This window comes from Mus pahari, chromosome 21 (genome assembly GCF_900095145.1).
Source record: "Mus pahari chromosome 21, PAHARI_EIJ_v1.1, whole genome shotgun sequence".
Lineage (NCBI taxonomy): Eukaryota > Metazoa > Chordata > Mammalia > Rodentia > Muridae > Mus > Mus pahari.
In genome coordinates, this window is record NC_034610.1 from 26,130,620 (window position 1) to 26,151,027 (window position 20,408).

The 20,408-nt window shown below is 48.6% G+C and overlaps 1 protein-coding gene across 1 annotated transcript; it reads right to left on the reverse strand.

Annotated features, from left to right (window-relative positions):
* Positions 1–3,803: 3,803 nt before the first annotated feature.
* Positions 3,804–7,174, reverse strand: Tff1 (trefoil factor 1). The gene is made up of 3 exons (XM_021221844.1): positions 7,099–7,174; positions 4,892–5,044; positions 3,804–3,820 (listed from the first exon to the last, which is right to left on the reverse strand). The coding sequence occupies exons 1-3, from the start codon at positions 7,172–7,174 to the stop codon at positions 3,804–3,806; spliced, it is 246 nt and encodes an 81-aa protein (XP_021077503.1).
* Positions 7,175–20,408: the final 13,234 nt, after the last annotated feature.

Sequence of the window (20,408 nt, forward strand, 5' to 3'; positions counted from 1 at the left end):
GCCAGGTCCACTGGCTATGTGACTGGCCAAATCTGCTCACCTCAGGGGGTGCCCTTGCTGACTACGAGAACTGGACCATGGTTTCATCAAACTATGAAGGAAGATGGAGTCCTTAGGAGTGTGCTGAGTTCCAGTAGAAATCCCAACATGCAGTGGTTTATGCTCTAGAAACACTTGACTTTACTTAACACGAAGTCTGGGGCTGGGGGCTGGGGAGGTCAAGTCAGCAGCTCAGGGGTGTCTGGGCTGAGCTCTTCTTCATTATCAGAGAATGACTGCTGGCAACACATAACTCCTTTATTCCATCGCAGCCAAAGGCCAACCTCTTGGGGCTGTCCAGGAAGCCAGAGAGCACTCACTCTTTCATCAACCAGAAGAATGATTCCTAAGTTTCTTCCCCATAGCCTTCATGCAGATGTCCCCTTGTCTACCTCTAGCTGGGAGGGTTGGAAAGGGAGTACATTTCCTCATTCTCCATGAGTGAAATCTCTGTGAGAAAAGGGGGAGATGTGGAAAATCACAGGATTTTCCCTGTCCAATTACATTAGTACAGAAGAAGTCTGTGATTGGACAGGGAAAAGGGAGGCAGAGCTAAGAGTTGCAGAGAAAGGTAGGAAGAGAAGGAAGATGGCTATGGACATGAACCCGCGTGGCATTTACCAGCCACAAGTAGTTGTGGTATCATTGTAAGGTTGGATCAATTGGAATAAAGTTTTTATCATTATCAGTTGGCTCTGCAATTATTGTATTGGCATCTTGTAAACTGTGATATTATTGATACATAAATCTGATTGGTTAATTAAGCTTTAAGAGTCTTGATTATACCGGATTACTGGGTATTGTGATATGCAACCACGAGGCTGGCAGTTCCATTTGGTTACTAGAATGTGGGACGGAGCCGATGGTGGAGAGGGAGCTAGCAGCTCCCGGCACGAGCAAGCCATATACTATGGGAGCTAGCTGGAGAGAGTTGCCGGCAGCGCAAGTAGCTCAGGAGTGTGGTTTGGCCCGGAGGAGAACTGGCAGGATTTTAATATTTCCTGCAAAAGCATGGGAGCTGAGTACCAGGAACTCATGGGAAACCCACTTCTTGCCACTGAGAAATTGCTAGGAGAAGATAGCAGAAGGCATACCTGCTATCCAGACCCCAGAGGATCTGGACACTGGGGCTGTCACTTCACGTGTGGCTCAGCCAAATGTGGGACATAGGGGCACGATGCAGACTGTGACCTGAGGAAGCTGTGTAGCTAGTTCCCAACCTGAGGCTTCTGGGACCCCACCAAACACAGTCGACCTCTCACCAGCAGCAAGAGCTGTGGTGGGCTGATTGAGAAAGTCCCTCTTTGGGAGTATTTGAACGCTTGGTAGTGTCAGTCTTTGGGGAGGCATAGGATGTGGGTGTAGCCTTGGTGGATGATGTAGGGTCTCCAGTTTGCTCTCCCTGTTTTTTTCTTGCATGGCGGGAGCTCCTGACACCATGCCTGCAGCTTGAGCCCGTGCCTCCCTGCTCTGACGGACTCATCCCCCTGGAAGTGTAAGGCCAGTAAACCTTTCCTTTTATAAATTGCCTCATTCATACAGCAATTTAAAAAAAAGTAATTGTTAACTTGACTGGATTTAGAGTCATCATGGAAACAGATCTCTGGGCAGGCCCGTGAAGAAGTTTCTGGATGTAGGGAAGACCAACTGTGGTGGTTTGAATATGCTTGACCCATAGGAAGTGGCACTATTTGGAGGTGTGGCCTTGTTGGAAGAAGTGTGTCACTGTGTAGGAGGGCTTTGAGGTCTCCTCCAGTACCATGTCAGCCTGTGTGCAGCCATGCTTCCTGCCACGATACCAGCCTGATCCTCTGACCCTGTACGCCAGCCTCAGTTAAATGCTGTCCCTTATAAGTGTTGCCTTGGTCACAGTGGTTCTTAGTGGCAATAAATTCTAATTCTCCAGGCTGGTCCTGGACTGTATAAAAGAAGAAAGTTGGGGGGGGGGTAGCCACACACAGCTCTCTCTGCTTCCTGACTGTAGCCACAATGTGACCCCTCAGCCTCCCACCCCTGTGCTTTCCCCACGATGATGAACTGTGTCCCTGCAACTGTGAACCAAAGCAAGCATCTCCCTCCTTAAGTGGCCTTTTCATGGGTGTTTTCTTAAGGCAATGAGATAAATAACTAACATAGACTGTATGATTGGATAGTCTCCAGACATACTGGAGAGGTAAGGGGTATCCCTCTGACCCTTACGGCACACGTATGGCCCAGAACATGAAATTACAGAGCATGGTGCCGTCACCTGCCAGGCTCCATGAGCTCTGCTTGTAATGGGGGACAGGCTCTGTCTGTCCCAAGTGCTTCTCTTTACGGGGGATTATCTCCCAGCTGCTCTCATTTCTCCATGCGTCATCCTCAAGTCTGACTAACACAAAAAGAGAGGGGCCCAAGGGTCCCAGCCTCCCTTCTTCCTGCTGAGAACCACACACATAAGCACCTAGGGTTCATATGGCGAGAGGGATCCAGATGCCTGCTTAGGTGGGCTCCCTGGAGCAGGGCTGGCCGGCCCCACGAGACCCCTTTCTTCACCCCATGGAAGCTCTTAGAGTGGTGGCACCTGTAATTCCTGCCTGAATGATATTCCTCACCTATTGTGGCTGGCAGTGGTGGCGGCAGCTCCAGACCACTCTGTGCCCCTTTATTTGGGCTGTGTTAGAAGTAAGGTGAAGAGGAGACTTTGAACCTCTGCCTTCTTGGCTTTCATTCTATTTCCAGTTCATTCACTCGCCACGGGTCAGTTTAATGCATGACCGCACACACCATCTTTTTATTGGTAACTCATTCCGACACGTGTGGGCTTGAATCCTAAGCTGAGTTCCGTTAGGGGCAGTGAAGGCATTAGTGGGGCTGTCCTGGCAGGAGTGAAGGTGTTGCAAAGGGACAACTGTCCTTTCATTTGGTTATCAGATTGAGACATACACCCCAAGAAATGATAAGTCCCCCAGGGATCACATGTTGGGGAAGGAGAGGCAGAAGCATACTCCCAGCAGAGGGGGGAGCTTGTCTCCGTGGAAGAGCTTCACAGCTTGCTGGGGAGACTGGAGCCCAGACAAGGTGATGGATAGAACCGTGCTTTGACCAGATTGCTTAGCTGTGCATACTTCTTGCCCTGTATTTAAACCTAAACTTCATGACAGGACCCCAAAGGTAGAGCGGGAATGGAATGGAGGACCATTGGACCTCCTTGTTCTCTTACCAGTGTGCCCACATTAAATGAATCTCCTTTTTTCTGCTTTTCATCATTGGGTCTTTAATGGTCCTCCCGTTGACAATAACCCTAGCATCACTGGAAGATGGATCTCAGCTCCTGGTCAGTCCGTCCTCCCCTGGGTGTCTCTGTCCTTGCTCTCAACATCAGTGACAACAACTGAACTACATCAGCTATAGGATATAATCACCCTCACAGCTACCCACTCCCATCCCCCACCCCACCCCAGACAGCCCCAGTTAAGGGTTGATCCGTGACAAGGGGTCAATAACCAAAACAACACTGCCCCTAGACTATCAGAGAAAAGAAAATGGCATATATATATATATATATATATATATATATATATATATATATATATATTAAAGGAATGATGAACACAGAATAACATTCATCTCTTTTAATTCTCAGGCCAAATTTGAGGACTAAAAGTCTGAGGGGTTGAACTGTGTCACCAGCCAGATCCAGCCACAGAACAGGTGTGTACGTAGCAGGTGGGCCAGGTGTGGGGTGCCGAGTCTTGATGTAGCCAGTTCTCTCAGGATGGACCTTAGAAGGGACATTCTTCTAAAGAGAGAAGAACAGACAAAGGGTGAGAAACCAGACAAACTCCATCTGGGGTTCAGGCTCCATCTTAGGGAAGCTGACCCAAGGTAACCAACAAGCCTTCACCTAGCACTAGTTTCTGAGTCACTGCCTAACAACTACTGACCAGGCGGAAAGCAGAGGTGAAGTTTATGGTTTGGTTTCCAGCACCAGCCAATCCTTTTAAAGGGCAACAAATTCCATAATAGCCTCCCCCATCAGATGTGCACTAGGCTGGACACCCCCTCGCTTGTTTGCTTGCCTCTATAAATGCTTGCCTACAACTGGGCTCAGGGCTTCACCCTCCTGTCCTGCTATGCCACTGATGGCGGTGTGACCCAAGCTTGAGCTTGAATAAGGACCTGAGTGAGATAGCATTGGAACTGGTTCCTTGGTGGTCTTTTGGGGTTGTGTACAACAAGGGTACTCGTGAGAATAGGTGTTGTCTTTCTCTTTAAACAGTTGTGGGAAGCTTTGGCTCAAAGCAGCAATGGGAACATTGTTTGCAAAGCACAAACTCTCAGGACTGAGGGAATGGCTCCATTGGCAAAGTGCCCGCCTTGCAAGCTTAGAGGACCTGAGTTCAATCCCCCGCTCCACACAAGAAGCTGTACTGTGGAGATGCGGGCAGGAGGGCCCCTTGAGGCTTGCTGGCCAGCCAGCCTGTCTATTCATCCCGTGGGAGACTCAAAAAAAAAAGAGTGGCTCCTGAGCGATGAGACATGGTGTTGACATCTGGCCTCCACACACGTGTGCACATGCATCAGCATACACACAAGCACGTACACACATGCACACAGAGACGCTCGCTGCCTTGGCATTTCCTTTGCCAACCCCTCTCTGCTCCAGTGAGCATTCCCAAGGTATGGCCAAGCAAAAATGAGCCCCTTCCTTGCCAGACTTTCAGCCCTTCACCCCAAGACCTGGATTCAGCTATGTCACAGGAATTTAGGGACAGGTAAAGACCAACCAGTGATATCGACTGGCCCCACAGTCTCATGCCGTTCTCCCTATTAACTCCTCATCCTCTACTGTCCTGAGAGAGGGCCGTACCTTCTTGAATGTTCTCGACAGCCTGAGGGTAGAAGCACCACGGGAACCCCCGGACACTGTCATCAAAACAGCAGCCTTTCTCCGTGCACTGCTGGGCGGTGACACCGGGGAAGCCACAATTTTTCCTCTCCCGGGGGGCCATGGTACATGTTTCTAAAGTGAGGACAAAAAGCAGGGGTGAGTCATAGGCCACATTCCTGAGGTTGTCACACTGCTCCCTTCTATGGGGAAACAGGATGCCGCCTGTAGGGAAGCCAGGTTTGAATACGCAAGGGGGTACAGTCCTCATCTGTAGATGCAGAAAGCCTGGCGCTGGGACAGTTCCAGGGCTCCAGCTTCCTTGGCTGCCATCTGTTAGGTGATGTACTGATTGCTCATTGGTGTACTTCTGCACTCAGTCAGTAAACTGCTCACCTAATAAATACTTACTGAGCAGTATGTGTGCCTGGTGGAGGTACTGACTTGGCAAAAGCCAAGGACACTGTGCCCAGTGGCAGAATATGGAGGCAAAGCTGGTGAGCATTCCCAAGGATGGATCTTTGCTTCCAATATGACAGCCAGCCAAGGAAAAGGGAAGGCCTTGCCAGACTTTCAGGCTTGATTCTCCTCCACCCCTGCACCCGAATTCAGCGGCTAACAAACCCATGAAGGACGTGAGCCACACGGTACAACCATCCCAGTGTGTGGGGTTTACACTTGGGGCTGGCGGGAGCCCTCAAGACGGGCTAAGGACTTCAAGACTGAAGGGAGGAGAGAGGTCCCTATAGAGGAGGCTGAGCGTTTACAATAGGTGTCCCAAGAACATATCAGGGTCCAGAAGCCTGAGGGGCGGGGGTTCATCAGGGGTTGCCTCTAGGACTCCTAGTGTGAGGATCTCCTGAAACATTCTTGAAGAATGGACTCTTATCTTCAAGATAAGACCACAACCTGTCATCTACTTGCCAGCGGCCTCTGAGGGGGTGCTGGCCTCTAATATAAAGCTAAGGTGAGCACTGGCCACAACACAGGACAATCAGGGGTCACAAGGAACCCTTTAGGCTGTGGAGAATCAGAGGAAGGGATGTTGCTGCTCCCCTGTGGCCTCCAGCTCCCTTCCACCACCACCACCACCACCACCCTCCCCCCCCCCGCCCGCAGGACTTAAAGATCGCTGTCCTGCCTGCACCTTTGTGGTCACCTGAGGGAGTTATTGAAAGCGAGTTCCCTTCAGGAGAGGTGCAGGCAACCACCATATCCTATGGAAACAAGGTCCCCATGTGACCCAGAAACAGGTGTTGAGCCCTGGTCCAAGAAATGGGGCAGAGGAAAGCATGGTGGCTGGAACTGGGGGGTAAGGGCGGGGGACTGGAGAGAGCACAGAGCAGCTGCTGAATGCGCCCCTCCCTTCACTTTCTACTCCAAAGCCATTTACTTCTCCCTCAGATTCTCCTGGCTGGCTCCTTGTCCTCTGTCACGGGCTGGGCCTAGGCAGTTACAAGGTCCCTTCCTCCTCCCCACTCTCCCAACTACCTCCTCCCACTCAAGGGACATCAGTGATGCTGGAAAGGTGAGCATCCTTCACTCTTCTCTAACGCTCCTCAGCCTGGAAACTTCCCTGTTCCCTCTTCCTTAGCACTGTGTCTGAGAATGGAGCTCTTCACAGCCGGGCAAAGCTCAGCTCACACACAGCCGCTGCCACAAGCCTTTTGCTGATATCCTCGAGGGCAGAAGCTGTCCCCATCCTACAGGCAAAGGTCCTAGGTCACAAGGCCCTCCACCCCAAGGAGGGATGAAGGCTAGGGAGATAACACAGGGATCCAGGAGGGGTTTGGCTCCCAGACCTGGGTGCATCCTAAGGGTCCAAGGGCCCAGGATCTGGAGGAATCTCTTGAAGGCCCGGTTTCAGCACAAGTACTTGGGCAGGGCTGCCTGCCCGGGAGAGGCGGGCTGGATGTCATGTTTGGAGATGAGACTATAAGATTAGTATAATGTTCACATCAACAAAGGATGAAAAAGCTTCATTCTCCCTGTATCCTCATAGGTCCTGGGACCCGGCCCGCTGCTCCATCTATCCTAGTTCTTGTGTTCTTGTAAATGGTAACAGCCTTTAAGGGCCCAGACCATTGGCTGCATAAGGAAAGGCTAGAACTAAGTACCCGGTCACAATAGCCTCTGGGACCCAGCGTCTGTCAGCCGTGGCCAGTAGGAAACAAGCAGGCTTGTCTTACCTTCCTGGGCCTGGGCAAGGCTGCTGAAAGCCAGCATGAGGACCACAGCGAGGACACAGATCACCTTGTGCTCCATGACAGCTTCCGGGGGAGACCACGAGTGATGGATGAGTTTGTGCCCGCGTCCTTGACTTTATATGACTGGTCTATTTGCTTAGAGTGAGCGAGCATTTGCCAAAGGAGGGTCCACGCTGAGTAAGATTACAAGGTGTTTCTGAGATGCAGTCACGGGCTGAGAGTGCACTGATAGGGAAGGCTAGTCCCTCTCATAAGATACACTGGGCAACCTGTGTATCTCCCCTGACATGACCTTGATCCCAAGTGGGATTAGAAAAACCCTCCAGCTGGCCTTACACCGCCTGCTCAGTCAGAGCTGATTCGTAGTGAGAGACCACAGAAAGGGCCTGTTGCATCAGCAGTGTTCAGCGAGTGATCTGAAGCTGGTGAGCCCCCATCTGCTGGCCCCGTGCTTCCAAAGTGAGCATGTGCGTAATGTCATCGACTTGGAGGGTCTGGGTCACCCGGTGGTGGGAAGTGTGTGGCTTGACAAGATGACAGGGAAACATAATGTGTCCCCTGGTGGCGCGCTCCTTTCCTCTGCTGGGATGAACCTATAGGGTACATCTTTGCATCATTTGCTTCATCCTTACACATGCCTATGTGACCAAGGTTGCCCTTTGGTCCCTTACTGAGGAAATAGTCTCAGTGGGAGTCTGCCCCACTAACAGCTTGGGCCCTGAAAACCTGCAAGAGCTCAGAGTCCTCACTGATGTCGTCTGAACATGCATCTTGACCAGCCCGCCTAAGCGATTCCTTCGTTATTTTTCTATTTGAGATGAGACCAGGGACATTCTGGGTGCTGTGGCCATAGACAATTCCCCTACTTGTAGTGGGGTCCTTTTAGAAAAGTAAAAGAAAAAGGGACGGAAAGCCAATCAGGTAGAGCTAAGCGGAAAACAGACACAGTGGACTCGTCCTGCCTGGCACCTGCTGCTCCCTGTCCTCTGCCCCCCCTCCCCCCCCAAAGGCATTCTGCCTCCTGGGTCACACCACCCTCTGACTCACCCTCCACCTCTGCCTTCATTACTGATCTGGTGATGTAGCCCAAGCAGCCACTCTGTTTTATCTGCTCATTGTTAGTAACCCTCACCTAGACTGCAAGGTTCCTGAGAGCAGAGACCTTGTTTCATTTTGGGAGTGGCCCAGCTCCAAGACCACACAGCTTCAATGGGCGTCAGCAATAGCTGTGAATACCTGAATGAATGAATGAAAGAATGAAGAATGAACCACAGCAGAAGTGCTTTTCCTTTAATGATAGATTAAGGGTCCTGCGTGCTAGCCTGGAAGAGGCCCTAAGTAAACCCCAGAGGCCCTCCAGGACATGGATCAGAGTAGAAGCATCACCTTCTCTTCTCCTCAGCTCCTGCTTAAGCAGGATCTTAGGAGAGGGCCTGACAGGCAGAACTGGGGGCCTTTCATAGAGAGGGCTGAGTTCATCACACACGAGGGACAGGGACGCGAGGCTTCCTTGGTTCACAGTGCAAACGGAAAGCAGAGTGGAAACGATGTAACAGTTGGGAGAAGGAGAGGCTTGTGGAGGCTAAGCCACAAGCAGCACAGCCCACCCGTTCAACTGACTTGTGATTTATGTCGACCTCAGATAAACATCCGAACCCATGGAGAAGTAAGAAGAGCTCTGCTGGCTGCTTGTCATAGGGAGAGGGGAAGATGAGGAAGAGGCAAGAAGGCTCCTGGGGCACATTAACAACAGAAAGGTGAAAGGCTTGAAGTATATGGAATGTCACTTTTGTGTATAGTAGGGACCTCTCTGCATGCAGAATGTATTGAGATCCTAGAATAGATGGGAAAGGAACGGACCACAAGGAGACATATTTGGAACATGGTCAAATGAAGAGTTCACCTAAGACTGGATACTCTAACATGTCAAATACTGGCCACGCCAGAACAGCTCCCAGACCAAATGCATGCAAACACAGATGGGAAGGGAAGGGTCCAGCTTCAGTACTCTGCCTCACAGAGGAAGGAGGAAATGGAGACATCGGAGGGATACAGAAGCCCTCCTTACTCCTGCCAGGCTGTGATTTGCTGAAGAAAATAACAAATCAATTCTTCAGAGGCCAGCGAGAGCCAGTGCCATTCGCTGGGGTGGATCTGGGGGATGCCCAGTGAACCACCTTCTGCATAGATACCTGGCTTCCTTTTCTCAAGTCTGACTTCTTTTGAGAAAAGCTGGGGAGGGGAATCCCTGAGCCTCTGGATTTGCCCTTGGGGTAGGCAGTGGAGTAGCTGAAGCTGCTCTTTCAGGGACAGCAAGTGAGGGCTCCATTTCTCCAGTGTAGAGTCATCTCCGCGATTTCCAATGGAAGACAACAGTGGACCTACTAAATACAAACCAGGCTTTTAACACGGTGGTGGCCCCAGGGGAGAATTCAGGGCTGACAGACAGACGACCCATGGTCAGGGAACCTGTGCAGTGTCTCACCAGCTCTGGGGTTGAGTTTTCCTACTTGAAAAGCAGAGAGTAGTCAGGTAGAGATGCAGGCCACTATCGCCACTATAAAAGCATCACGGAAACTCAAGACCCTAGAAGTAGAACTGCCTCGTGACCCAGCTACCCTCTCTGAGGTATGTGCCCAAAAAGAGACTGCATTGCACGCTGTGCTCTGAAGTGAGGAGGAGGGGAGACTCGGAGCCACAGGCAGGGGTGTCAGAGTGGGAGCTGAGATTTGAACCCTAGAAACCTTGCCACCCCTGCCAGAAGTGGGGCAGCCTTCCTCTAGGAAGGTCTCCAGACAACCACACCATGAAATGATCTTGTCATCATGCTCCGTGAAAGGACTCAGAGGCAGACGCAGACGCACAGACCCTGCACTGTCTGGCATATCTGTGAAATGGCTGAACTCGGGGAGCAGAGTGTAGGAGGGTGGTTTTGGTGGCCAGGAGAACATATGGAATCGAGGCAATATTGCTCAGAGCAAGAGGAAATTAAGTTTAAGAGCTCTTGGGAGCAGTACCATGTGGTGATTCATAAGTTCAGTAAACTGGCTTGGCTCAGCAAGATGGTTTCAGTGGGTAAAGGTGCCTGCCACCAAGCCTGACAACCTAAGTGCCAGCTCTAAGACCCACATGGCAGAGAGAGAGAACTGACTCCTGTACACTGTCCTCTGAGCTACGCAGGCACCATGACACATGTGCACCCCCAACAAAAATAAAAGTAAATAAACTAATGTTTGGATGAACAGTTTGGCTTAACTGGTTCATAAGGTACACATTTTTTTTTAATGTTTTGAGGCAGCAGTGTAGAGGGCGCAAGGTCCTTGTGCCCACAGATAAATGCTAGAGAAACCAAAGGGTGCTAAGCACGCAAGCTTGTCTCTTTAACGGAAGGGATATAGGCCCATTTCCACCTGGAAAGCGGGGAATAGGAGTAGTTAATAACCTGGTGAGCTGTGTTATCTGTAGGGTCAGGCCTCACCTGAATCCCTCCTTGCTATTATGTTTATCCAAGATCTTCCTCCCTAAGAATTTTACTCTGAACATTGCTTCTCAGTCAATAGAACCCATTCTTATGGAAGAGGTCAAAGGCAATTTGCAGAAGACCCTACTCTGCGAAGAGTTTTGATGTGGTCATCTCGTGAGCATTCTTGTGACGCTTGTCACCGGGAGACTCTTTCCCAAAATTGTACTAATTGTTTAAACAAAATTGTTTAAATATGTCAAAAATAAACACCCTGGGGTCAGCCAGGCTCTAAAAGTCTGAAACAATGCCAGCTAACTAAGCCTTGGTGAACTGGATCGCCTTCTTGCCCCACACTGACTGATCATTACTCTGCCGGACCTGGTGTTTGCAGAGGCCCCCACCCAGCAGGGCCTGCACTTGTAGCACACCCTGGCCTTGAACTTGTGATCCTTCTGACTCACCCACCCCAGTGCTGGGGTAAGAACAGTCAGGTAACACCAAGTCTAGCTGTGCACACATCTCGAAGCATTGTAGTAAATATCATAACTGTGTATAGTTTCTAACTTCTGAACTTTAAAGTTAATTAGTAAACTAAGATCTATATATAAAAAAGGACATGTGTTGGTTTAGAGGCCTACAGCAGCTTTCAGAAGTCTTGAGGCTCCAGTTAGAGCTGATGTGGAGCCAGAGATCCTCAAATACAAAAAAGGGCCTGGCGTGAGGTTTCGAGGCCATTTCCAGGTGTTTCTCCTGCACTGTACTGAAGCCCTAATCTCCAGCAGCTGATGCTGTGCCCTCATTTGGAAATGGGTCTTTGCAGATGATGGTGTTCAGGTGGAGAGAGGATAGATGTGAATGTTTCCATATAAAACAAGAAACCTGGGCACAGACACGTCCTCCGAGTTCACTGGGGCAGCCATAGAAACCAGTGCAGTCTGGATGCTGATGAAGCAAACCACGAGGTCCGTCAGAGACCATCAGTACCAGCTCTGAGCTGACCCAGACCCCCAGAAGCACAGACTCCATCCAGGTCTCCCTAGAGCAGCTGCTGACTATAGGTGATGCTGGCTCACCCTGTGGACAGCGAGGGTTCACATCCTCCGGTACTGGAACCATCACTTGCAGCTCTTTAAGGATTATCATCAGACATGCAGACTTAATACTACAGTGTTGCACCCAAAGGAACTGGGCCCTGAAGTTTAAAACAGCCTAAGAGAAAAATGAAAGACTGAGCTCAGGTGTTAGAGCTGACGGGTGTGAGAGGGTGGGGTCTGTGGACCGCTCTGGGTTCTGCTTCCTAATTAACCCCTCAAGAGAAGAACTAACTTCCATTATTGAAAGGGCAGTATTCAACCCATGCAACTCAATACTTTTGCTCTCCCCAGATCAAAGTGGGAGAAGCTGCCCTCCTCTCCTGGCAGGTGAGTCAGAGGGTAAGATATGGGACTGGTGTTTGGCTTTGGGGGGGGTTCCTCGGGCCCACACCCCACCGATGTGCTTGCACTGAATCCATTTCCGCACACCTTCCCTGAAGTCAAACACAGACCTGAGGTGGGCTCCTGTAATCATTCAGATATGAGCGGCTGCAGAGTGGCACCACCCATTCCTGCCTGGTGAGTCCTCCTTGTTCCACCCCATAAATCCTAGTGCCTCACTCCACAAAGTCCAATGAGGGGACAGAAGATATCCAGGCCTATCAGTGGTCATATGGAGACCTCTAAATCCCAAGTCCCTCTTCCCCTGCCTCCCATGTCACCATCTATCATCCAGACAAGCAAGACATGAATCAAAGCCCGCAAACTGATGTAAGTCCTGACCCTAAGCTTTTAAGAGGGAGGCGCCATCTCTGGGGCTTCAATGCTGGTTCAGCCTGGCCATGAGTGGGTCCCAAAGGAAACCCTATGGTTGTGAGGTGTTCTAATGGGAGGTACGGAGAGTTCCTCTGCAGCTTTCTAGGACACGTTTGGTCTATTTTTTCTATGAAATGAGACCATGAAAAAGGATTTCCAAAACTGTGAGAGGGAGAGCTAGTTTCTGAGGCCAGACCTCCAGAGACTTGGCCATTCCTTCTACAGTCTACACTAAAGACTGTAGGTGTTGAGGGGTTTGATTACAGCCCAAATGAAGCAAGGGAGATGGGAGGATAGTCCACTGAGGACTTCAGGGTCTCAACCAGCAACTGATACCAGCAAAATAGCTGGGTTGGGGATCAACAGAAAAATAGAAGGTCTGACTGCCCAGTGGACTCTATATGCATAAGGCATTCCAGCCAACAGCAGCTGAAATCAGCTCTCCAAGACAGACCCTACAGAGATGAGACCACAAAATAAAAATAAAGTCAAATATCCCAGACTGTAGTGGGAGCAAACCTGGAATTAGCACCAAAGAACGGGGGGGGGGGAAGGGGTGCTTCTAAACATGTGGAAACCGAGCACGTTTCTAAAACACCAATGAAGTGAAAAGGGGGTTTCAAAAGGAACTTTAAGGAACACAGAACTAAATAAAAATGAAGACACATTTCATTTCAGAACTTGTAGGGCTCAGCTGAAACAGGAGTGAGATTGTGTGACAGCATTAATGTACTCTGAAAATGAGGACAGTATCAAACCAACAACAAACTGATTTACTGATAAAAGATCAATAGGGCCAGGCATGGTGGTGCACACCTCTAATCCCGGCACTTGGGAAGCAGAGGCAGGCGGATCTCTGGGAGTTTGAGGCCAGCCTGGTCTACAGAGTGAGTTCCAGGATAGCCAGAGCTGCAAAATGAGACTCTATCTAAATGATAATAATAATAACAACAACAACAACAGAGCCAGGTGTGGTGGCACGTGCCTTTAATCCCAGCACTTGGGAGGCAGAGGCAGGTGGATTTCTGAGTTTGAGACCAATGTGGTCTACACAGTGAGTTCCAGGACAGCCAGGCCTACACAGAGAAACCCTGTCTCAAAAAAAAAAAAATAAAAAATAAAATAAAATAAAATAAAAAATAATAATAACAACAACAGATAAATAATATTAACAAGCCTACATTAAAACTGACAAAATTTAAAGATAAGACACAGACAATTAATACCACAACTATAGCAACAGACATTACAACAGACCCAACAGCCATCTAAAGATCAGGGGAAAAAAATACTTGTTTTGCTCATGGTATAGACAGCGAAAAAGACACAGACCAATCCCTCAAAAATTGCAAACTGCCAAACTCAATTCAGGTGAAAGTTTGCTCTGAATTTGAATTCATAGTTGGATTTCTAGGTCCAATTTTTTTTTTAAAAAAAATTAACACCAATTTGACATGATTTCTCTAGGAAACATAATGGTGAATACTGGCTTATGAGATCATTATCACCCAATTACCCATGAGACCAGACAAAGCCAACTCACAGAGGTAAAGCAACGGAGCAGCAGTAGTCATGAACTTAGACACAAACTTCTCAGGAGCCTAAGTCAGCCACACATTGTAAAAAGGCTATGTGAAGCTGATTAGGATTTCTTCTGATTATGCAAGGTTGCTATAACCCTAAAAATGACCTTAAGTAGGAAAACCAACTAACAAGATTTAGCATCCATTTGTGATTTAAAAAAAAAAAAAAATCTCCTGGACTCGTGGCTATGGAAGCAAATGATCTCACCTTGAAAAAGAGCATCTACAGAACACTTGCAGTGAGGCCATATTTACTGGTGAAAGACTGGATACTTTTATCCTAAGATTGAGGATAAAGAGTGAATGCTTATGCTTATCCAGTGTAGTAATAGAGTAATAGGGTTATGTAATTAAAATATAATTACATATGTGTAATTTAAAAATATACACATGAGAATAAATAAATTCATTTGCAGATGTCATGACCACACCTATATAAGGTCTCCAGGAGGTAGGGATGCAGCTCTGGGGTAGAGTACCACATAATTAGTATGTGCCTTCGAGGTCCTAGGTTTGATCTCTAGGATCAAAAATAAGATCAAATTCCAAGGAATCTAAAAAGAGCTAAAGACAGAAGAGTTTAGCCAGGTCACGAAAGCTAACTGCTCTTCTACACAGTGCCAGAGAATGGCAGAAACATTCAAAACACAACAGCCTTCTACAGTCACTCAAGAAAAAACATGAAATACAGATAAGACATTTGTGTAAAACAAACATAACAACAACAAAACAAACAAACAAACAAAAAACCCAAGGTTCTGGACAAGAGAGACATCAGCTCTCCTCAGACAGATCTAGTCCCTATGGTTTTTGGTAGCCATGAATAAGCTTATTTTGGGATCTACTTGGAGAGATGGTGGCCACAGAAGAGGCAAAACAGTCTTAAAAACAGACTGCATAGGAAGAGGCCCTGATATTTAGGCTTGCTGCTGGTGGTGGTGTCTGGACTGGGGCCAGTGCATCAGTAGTAGACAGGCAGACATGTGGTTCAATAAGGAACAACTGAGGACTCAGAATAGACCTCACACATATGCTCATGACAAAGGTGTAGATAACCGTTGGAGGAGACATTGCTGGTGGAGCATGGGGAGTCTGGGCTGTGGCTCTGGGGGTGGACTGTGGGGTGGGGCAAATATTTCAGTTACACTTCACACCTCAGACAAAGCACAATATACATCATAGAACTAAATATATAAAAAAATCAAACTTGTAAAATAAACACAGGCAAAATCTTCCAGGACTAAAATCATCCAGGACCTAAAGCTAAGTGAAATGTTCTCTAGCTTTTCACTGTGGAATTGAGAACTGATGAGAAAACTCCAGCAACTGGACCTCACCACTCGCTTAGCATTGTCAACCTGACACAATCTGGAATCATTTAGGAAAAGAGTCCCAGTGAGGGATTGTCTAGATCAGTGTTTATTTTGATCACGTTGAGGTAGGAAGACCAACCCACTATGGATGGCACCATTCCCTAGGCAGCCGATTCTGAACTGTGTAAGTACAGAGTGTAAAATGGGACTGAGCATAAGTAAGCACACACCCATCTCTGCCTTGATTGTGTGTTGTGCCTAGCTGCTTTAAGTTTCTGTCCTCTGGACTATAATGTAGAATTATCAAATGAATCCCTTTTTCTGGCTTCAGACCTTTCTGCCAGGATATTTTATCATCACAACAATGAAACGAAGAAATCAACCTTGAGTTTTTTCAGACTGATTTTATTAATGAATGCATATCTGTGTGTCTATGTGCACCCCAGGGCAGGTGTCCGGGAGGCCAGAGGCTTAAGATCATCCTGGATCTGGACTTAGATGGTTGTGAGCATCCCAGCATGGGTACTGAGAACTGATCCAACAAAAGAGTAGCTCCTACACACCAGCCATGCCTCCTAGGATATCCCAGTGCTCATGAGAGCAAGGAGAGAGAGCAAGTAGGCGCAGGGGCTGAATCCTTCACCAGTGACTCTTGGTAGAAAGGGAGATGACAAATGTCCAAAATGCACATAAAAGAGACAACAAGCTCAGCTCTGGAGATCGGGAGCCTCTGTTAGCATCAAAGTGCAAGGGAGAGAAAGGAAAAAGACAAGAAGCCACAGTGGGAAAAGCCAAGAATCCAGGTCCCATCCCTGAGACATGACCCCAGTGCTTATGGAGAATAACTGTGAAACAGTAATTACAGGCTTGCCTGTAATTCTAGCAAAGGAGGAGGAAGAAGAGAAGGACTGGGTTGGGGGATGGAGGGGACCTGCCCTGTCCTGTACCTTCTTTTCGGTGATAACTGAACTGTGACCTGTGACCCCTTCTCCTCAGTGATCATACGCTGACCATTTCTCTATGAACTACACTTTTAATCACTACTTCTACATGACTTACACCACCCAGGAGCCCAGGATATGGTCCAGGTCTACATGGTGATATCCTGGAGTCCATTTTTCCGATACCTGCTGATAAAGTTTGTACTTTTGAGTGGAGAGATATGGAGATGTTTAAAGCAAATTGTGATAATAAAGTCTCTCCATTTTTTTTCTCATTGTGTCTAAGCCAGTGCGTTCACACATGAAGTGATAGTCTTCAGGTGGTCTGTGGCGGTGGCTTGTTCTTATAGCCCATTCATTCGCTCATCCCACCAGAATGTGTAGACCCTAGACTCAGTGCCAGGGACACGGGCATCAATGGGCCAGCTTCATTCCCAATGAGCCTTCAGTTTAGAGTGACGAACAAGCTCTCACACAAACGGTGACATTGCCAAAAAGGATTAATGTCCTTGTGTAGTACCAAGGGCAATTTATACACGCACATGCACACATCTCTTACAAAGGCCATAAAGAAAGAAGGGATGTAGTGGTTTGAATGAGATGTCCATCATAGTTTCGGGCATTTGAACACTTGGTCCCCAGTTGGTGACATTATTGGATGGTTCAACCTTGCTGGGGGAGATATGTCATTGAGGTCAGGCTTTGAGATTAGAAGCCTCATGTCCTTTTCAGTTTTCTCTCTCTGCTTATACTTGCATCCAAAGATGTAAGTCCTCAGATTCTGCTCCAGCCACCATACCTGCTGTTTACCGCCAAGCCTTTCTCCCATGATGCACTTATCTTATCCATCTAGAACTGTAATCCAAAGCAAACTCTTGCTTGGTCACGGTGCTATGTTACAGCAACAGAGAAGTAACTAACACAGAGGACGTTCATGAGCTTCAGGGAGAATCTAGTCTCTATAAGCACACAGAAGGGATAACTAAACTAGGATCCAGCCCCTCTCAAAGAAGGTACTACCAGATGGATAGACAGACCATGACTCCGCACGCCGAGCTCACTACAGGCTCTGCCTGGACTCAGGGTGTGGTCTGTGACTTCGGCAAGCCTACTAAAGCTTTGTTTTACAGGACCTTGGATCATGGGTGTCTCTGATGGCTCTGAATAGGTAGCAAAATGCCAAAGTGTCTGGTCCCATGTGGCTTTCATTCCCACTGAAACAGACTAAGATGAGCCATTCTTAGTCCGTACAGTGCTGGGCCAGTGTGTGGTCTTGAGAAGGTGCATCCTTTCTCACACCCTAGACTCCTCCTCACAGAAGAGGGATCACACGCCAGTCCTATTTCTCAGTGTTACTGGACTAACATCTAGTCATCTCCATGTGAAAGCCAACATTTGGGAGATGAGAACTTACGAGATGCAATCAGGCTTATTCAAGGACCAGCACCTTGGCAGATGGATAAGGCTGTCCTAAGGCCTCTGCTTTGGAGGATTCAGGGATGCAACCGATGTTTACAGGGAGGAGAGAAGCAGGAAGGCTGCGTCTGGATACTGTCTTGACTTCCACACCCTTTCCCTCTGGCCTGAGCCCGACAGTGGAGTCCCAGCTCCTGAGAGGAACGCCTGCGCTCCCTCTGAGGGATGTGGTGCATTGATGCAAGCCAAACCTCACAGAAATTCCCACGTTTCCTGGTAAAGACTATGGAAAGGCAGAAATGCTTTATGTTGTATGAAGCCCACACAGATGTCCTAGATCCTGTAAACCTGAAGAAATACAACTCAGCAGTTAGCACATTGATCCTTTAGGTGGGTCTTTTCTTTTGAATTTTGAATGCCAGGCCAAAGGAAAAGGACCTAAGGCTTGCAGAGGAGTAGGAAGGGGAAGCAGGCCTTGTGGCAGGGTGGGCTGGGGGATGTGGGGAGGCTTAGGGAAGGGAAGCAGGATTGCGGAGGGGAAACAGGCCTGAGGAGGGGAATCAGGCCTTGGGAAAGAAGTCCTGACGAGGGGCAAAAGAAGGCTCTGCCAAGAATGGTTCCCAAGAAGTAGCCAAGCTGTCAGAGCCTAGTGCAATGACAGAGGTTAGCCTATTGAAATGTGCAGAGGTTAGACCAGGTACCCAGTCTGTGCTGATTAGCTGGGCTGCTGTCTGTATTATCCAAGACAATCTGTAAGCATCGGAACAACAGTGACAGGGAAGGATGAGGTCACGGCAAGCTGGAACCTTCCTTCTCCAACGTCAGTCTGGCTCTCTCTAGTGGGATGGTTACGTAGGAAAACTCGCTTCACAGTTTGCCTCTATCCCACAGAAACTGGCAGTATTGTCAAAGAGAATCTGGCAAAGCCCACCAGAAAGGAGAGCACCCTCAACCGTCATCTAACGTTCCTCCTCCCAAAGTTTCGCTTACAAGAAGTCAACTGAATACGGTCCAATGGTATTGAATGGAAAATTCCAGAAACAAACCGCTGGTGAGTCTTCAGTTACTGTTTTGAATACTATGGGGGAATCTCATGCCTTTTCACTCTCCCCCACCCCACCCTTGCCAGGACATAAGTCATGCGTCTGCACAGTGTGTCCACACTGAATATGCTACCCACCCACTAGTGCTAATGATAGTGAGCTTCATTTATTGAGTGGAATCTTGGTAGAGCAATGCTGATGTCCAAATGACCCTTATTTTACTTTATACTGGTTACAGATATAATGAAAGAAAGACATAAGGGTAGGAGCCTTACGACGATCCTGTGACGACAGGCAGGGGGTTCTGAAGGCAGAGAGCCTTCAGTTTGGGGATTTGAAGGGAGTTTCTGACTCATAGGGGAGTTCACACCACACCAGTGACCTCATCCGAGTGTTAGGAATGGAGCAAGAAGACTCCAGATAGGAGGGTGACGTTGGAGTTTGAGATGGCCTTGGGTCAGTGCATGGGGAGCCCTTGATTGCCTCTGGCTGCGGGGGTGGGGAGTTGGGGGGAGGGACTACGTAGGAGGCCACAGTAGGTCCCACATGACTGCTCTCTGCCTGAAGTGGCAGAGGCTGAAAATGACATGGCTTGCGACATCTGCTCTCTCCTGTGCTGGCTGGTTTTCTGTCAACTTGACACAAGCTAGAGTCAGCAGCGAGGAGGGAGCCTCAGCTGAGAAACAGCTTCCATGAGATTCAGCTTTAGGGCATTTTCTTAACTAGTGATTGAGGGGGGAAGGCTCAGCCCATTCTGGGTGGCGCCATCCCTGGGCTGGTGGTGGGCTTGCAGTCTATAAGGCAGCAGGCTGAGCAAGCCATGAAAGACAAGGCAGTCAGTAGGATCCCTTCATGGCCTCTGCACCAGATCCTGCCTCCAGGATCCTGCCCCGCTTGAGTTCCTGCCTCTGCACCAGCTCCTGCCTCCGGGATCCTGCCCCGCTTGAGTTCCTGCCTCTGCACCAGCTCCTGCCTCCGGGATCCTGCCCCGCTTGAGTTCCTGTCCGCAGTGCTGTTGATGATGAGTGTAACATGTTAGTGTGAGTGGCCATATGTTTTTAATAACTGCTGTGCTTTATTTTCAGTTAGGATTGTCATCTCTTCCTGTGACTAGTAGATAAATGACATCCATAGGGAGGGATGCATATGGAAAAGAACCATCTGTGTAGGGCTCAGAGCTGCCCACAGTTTCGGGCACCCACTGTGGGTCTTGGGACCTGTATTCTATTCACAGAAAGCTGAGTAGGGGCTCTAATCTGGACAGGGTTGAGTCAAAGTACAATGGCTATGTGGTAGTTTGTCTTGATGATGTGTACACACAACACACACACACACTACACACACACCACATACACATACACGCACGTGCACACACACACACACACATTTTTTGTTACAGCCACAAAACAACTGATTCCTACTCTGAAGATTTCAACTGTGACAAGCCTGAGTGACCCATGGCTATGTCTCACGTAACCCTCCTCTGTTATTGGGTAATATGGGAACCACAGGCCTGTGAGCCAGGTAAGAGGGGATCAGACACCATCAGCTATGACCCATTAGCAGAGTGCCCAGAGAGGGGTGAGGCAGACCCCATCACTTAGGACCCCTTTATTCAGCTTGCTTTTAGTGTCCAGTCTTATCTCTGACCAGACCTGGGCCCCTCACTCACTTATGCGTCCC

What these genes read in the sequence shown, in the direction of transcription:
- Tff1 (XM_021221844.1), bottom strand. Translation starts at nt 7,174, where the DNA reads ATGGAGCACAAGGTGATCTGTGTCCTCGCTGTGGTCCTCATGCTGGCT. An exon ending in CCTTGCCCAGGCCCAGGAAG is followed by an intron (nt 5,045 to 7,098) that starts GTAAGACAAGCC and finishes TCCTCACTTTAG; the next exon opens with AAACATGTACCATGGCCCCC.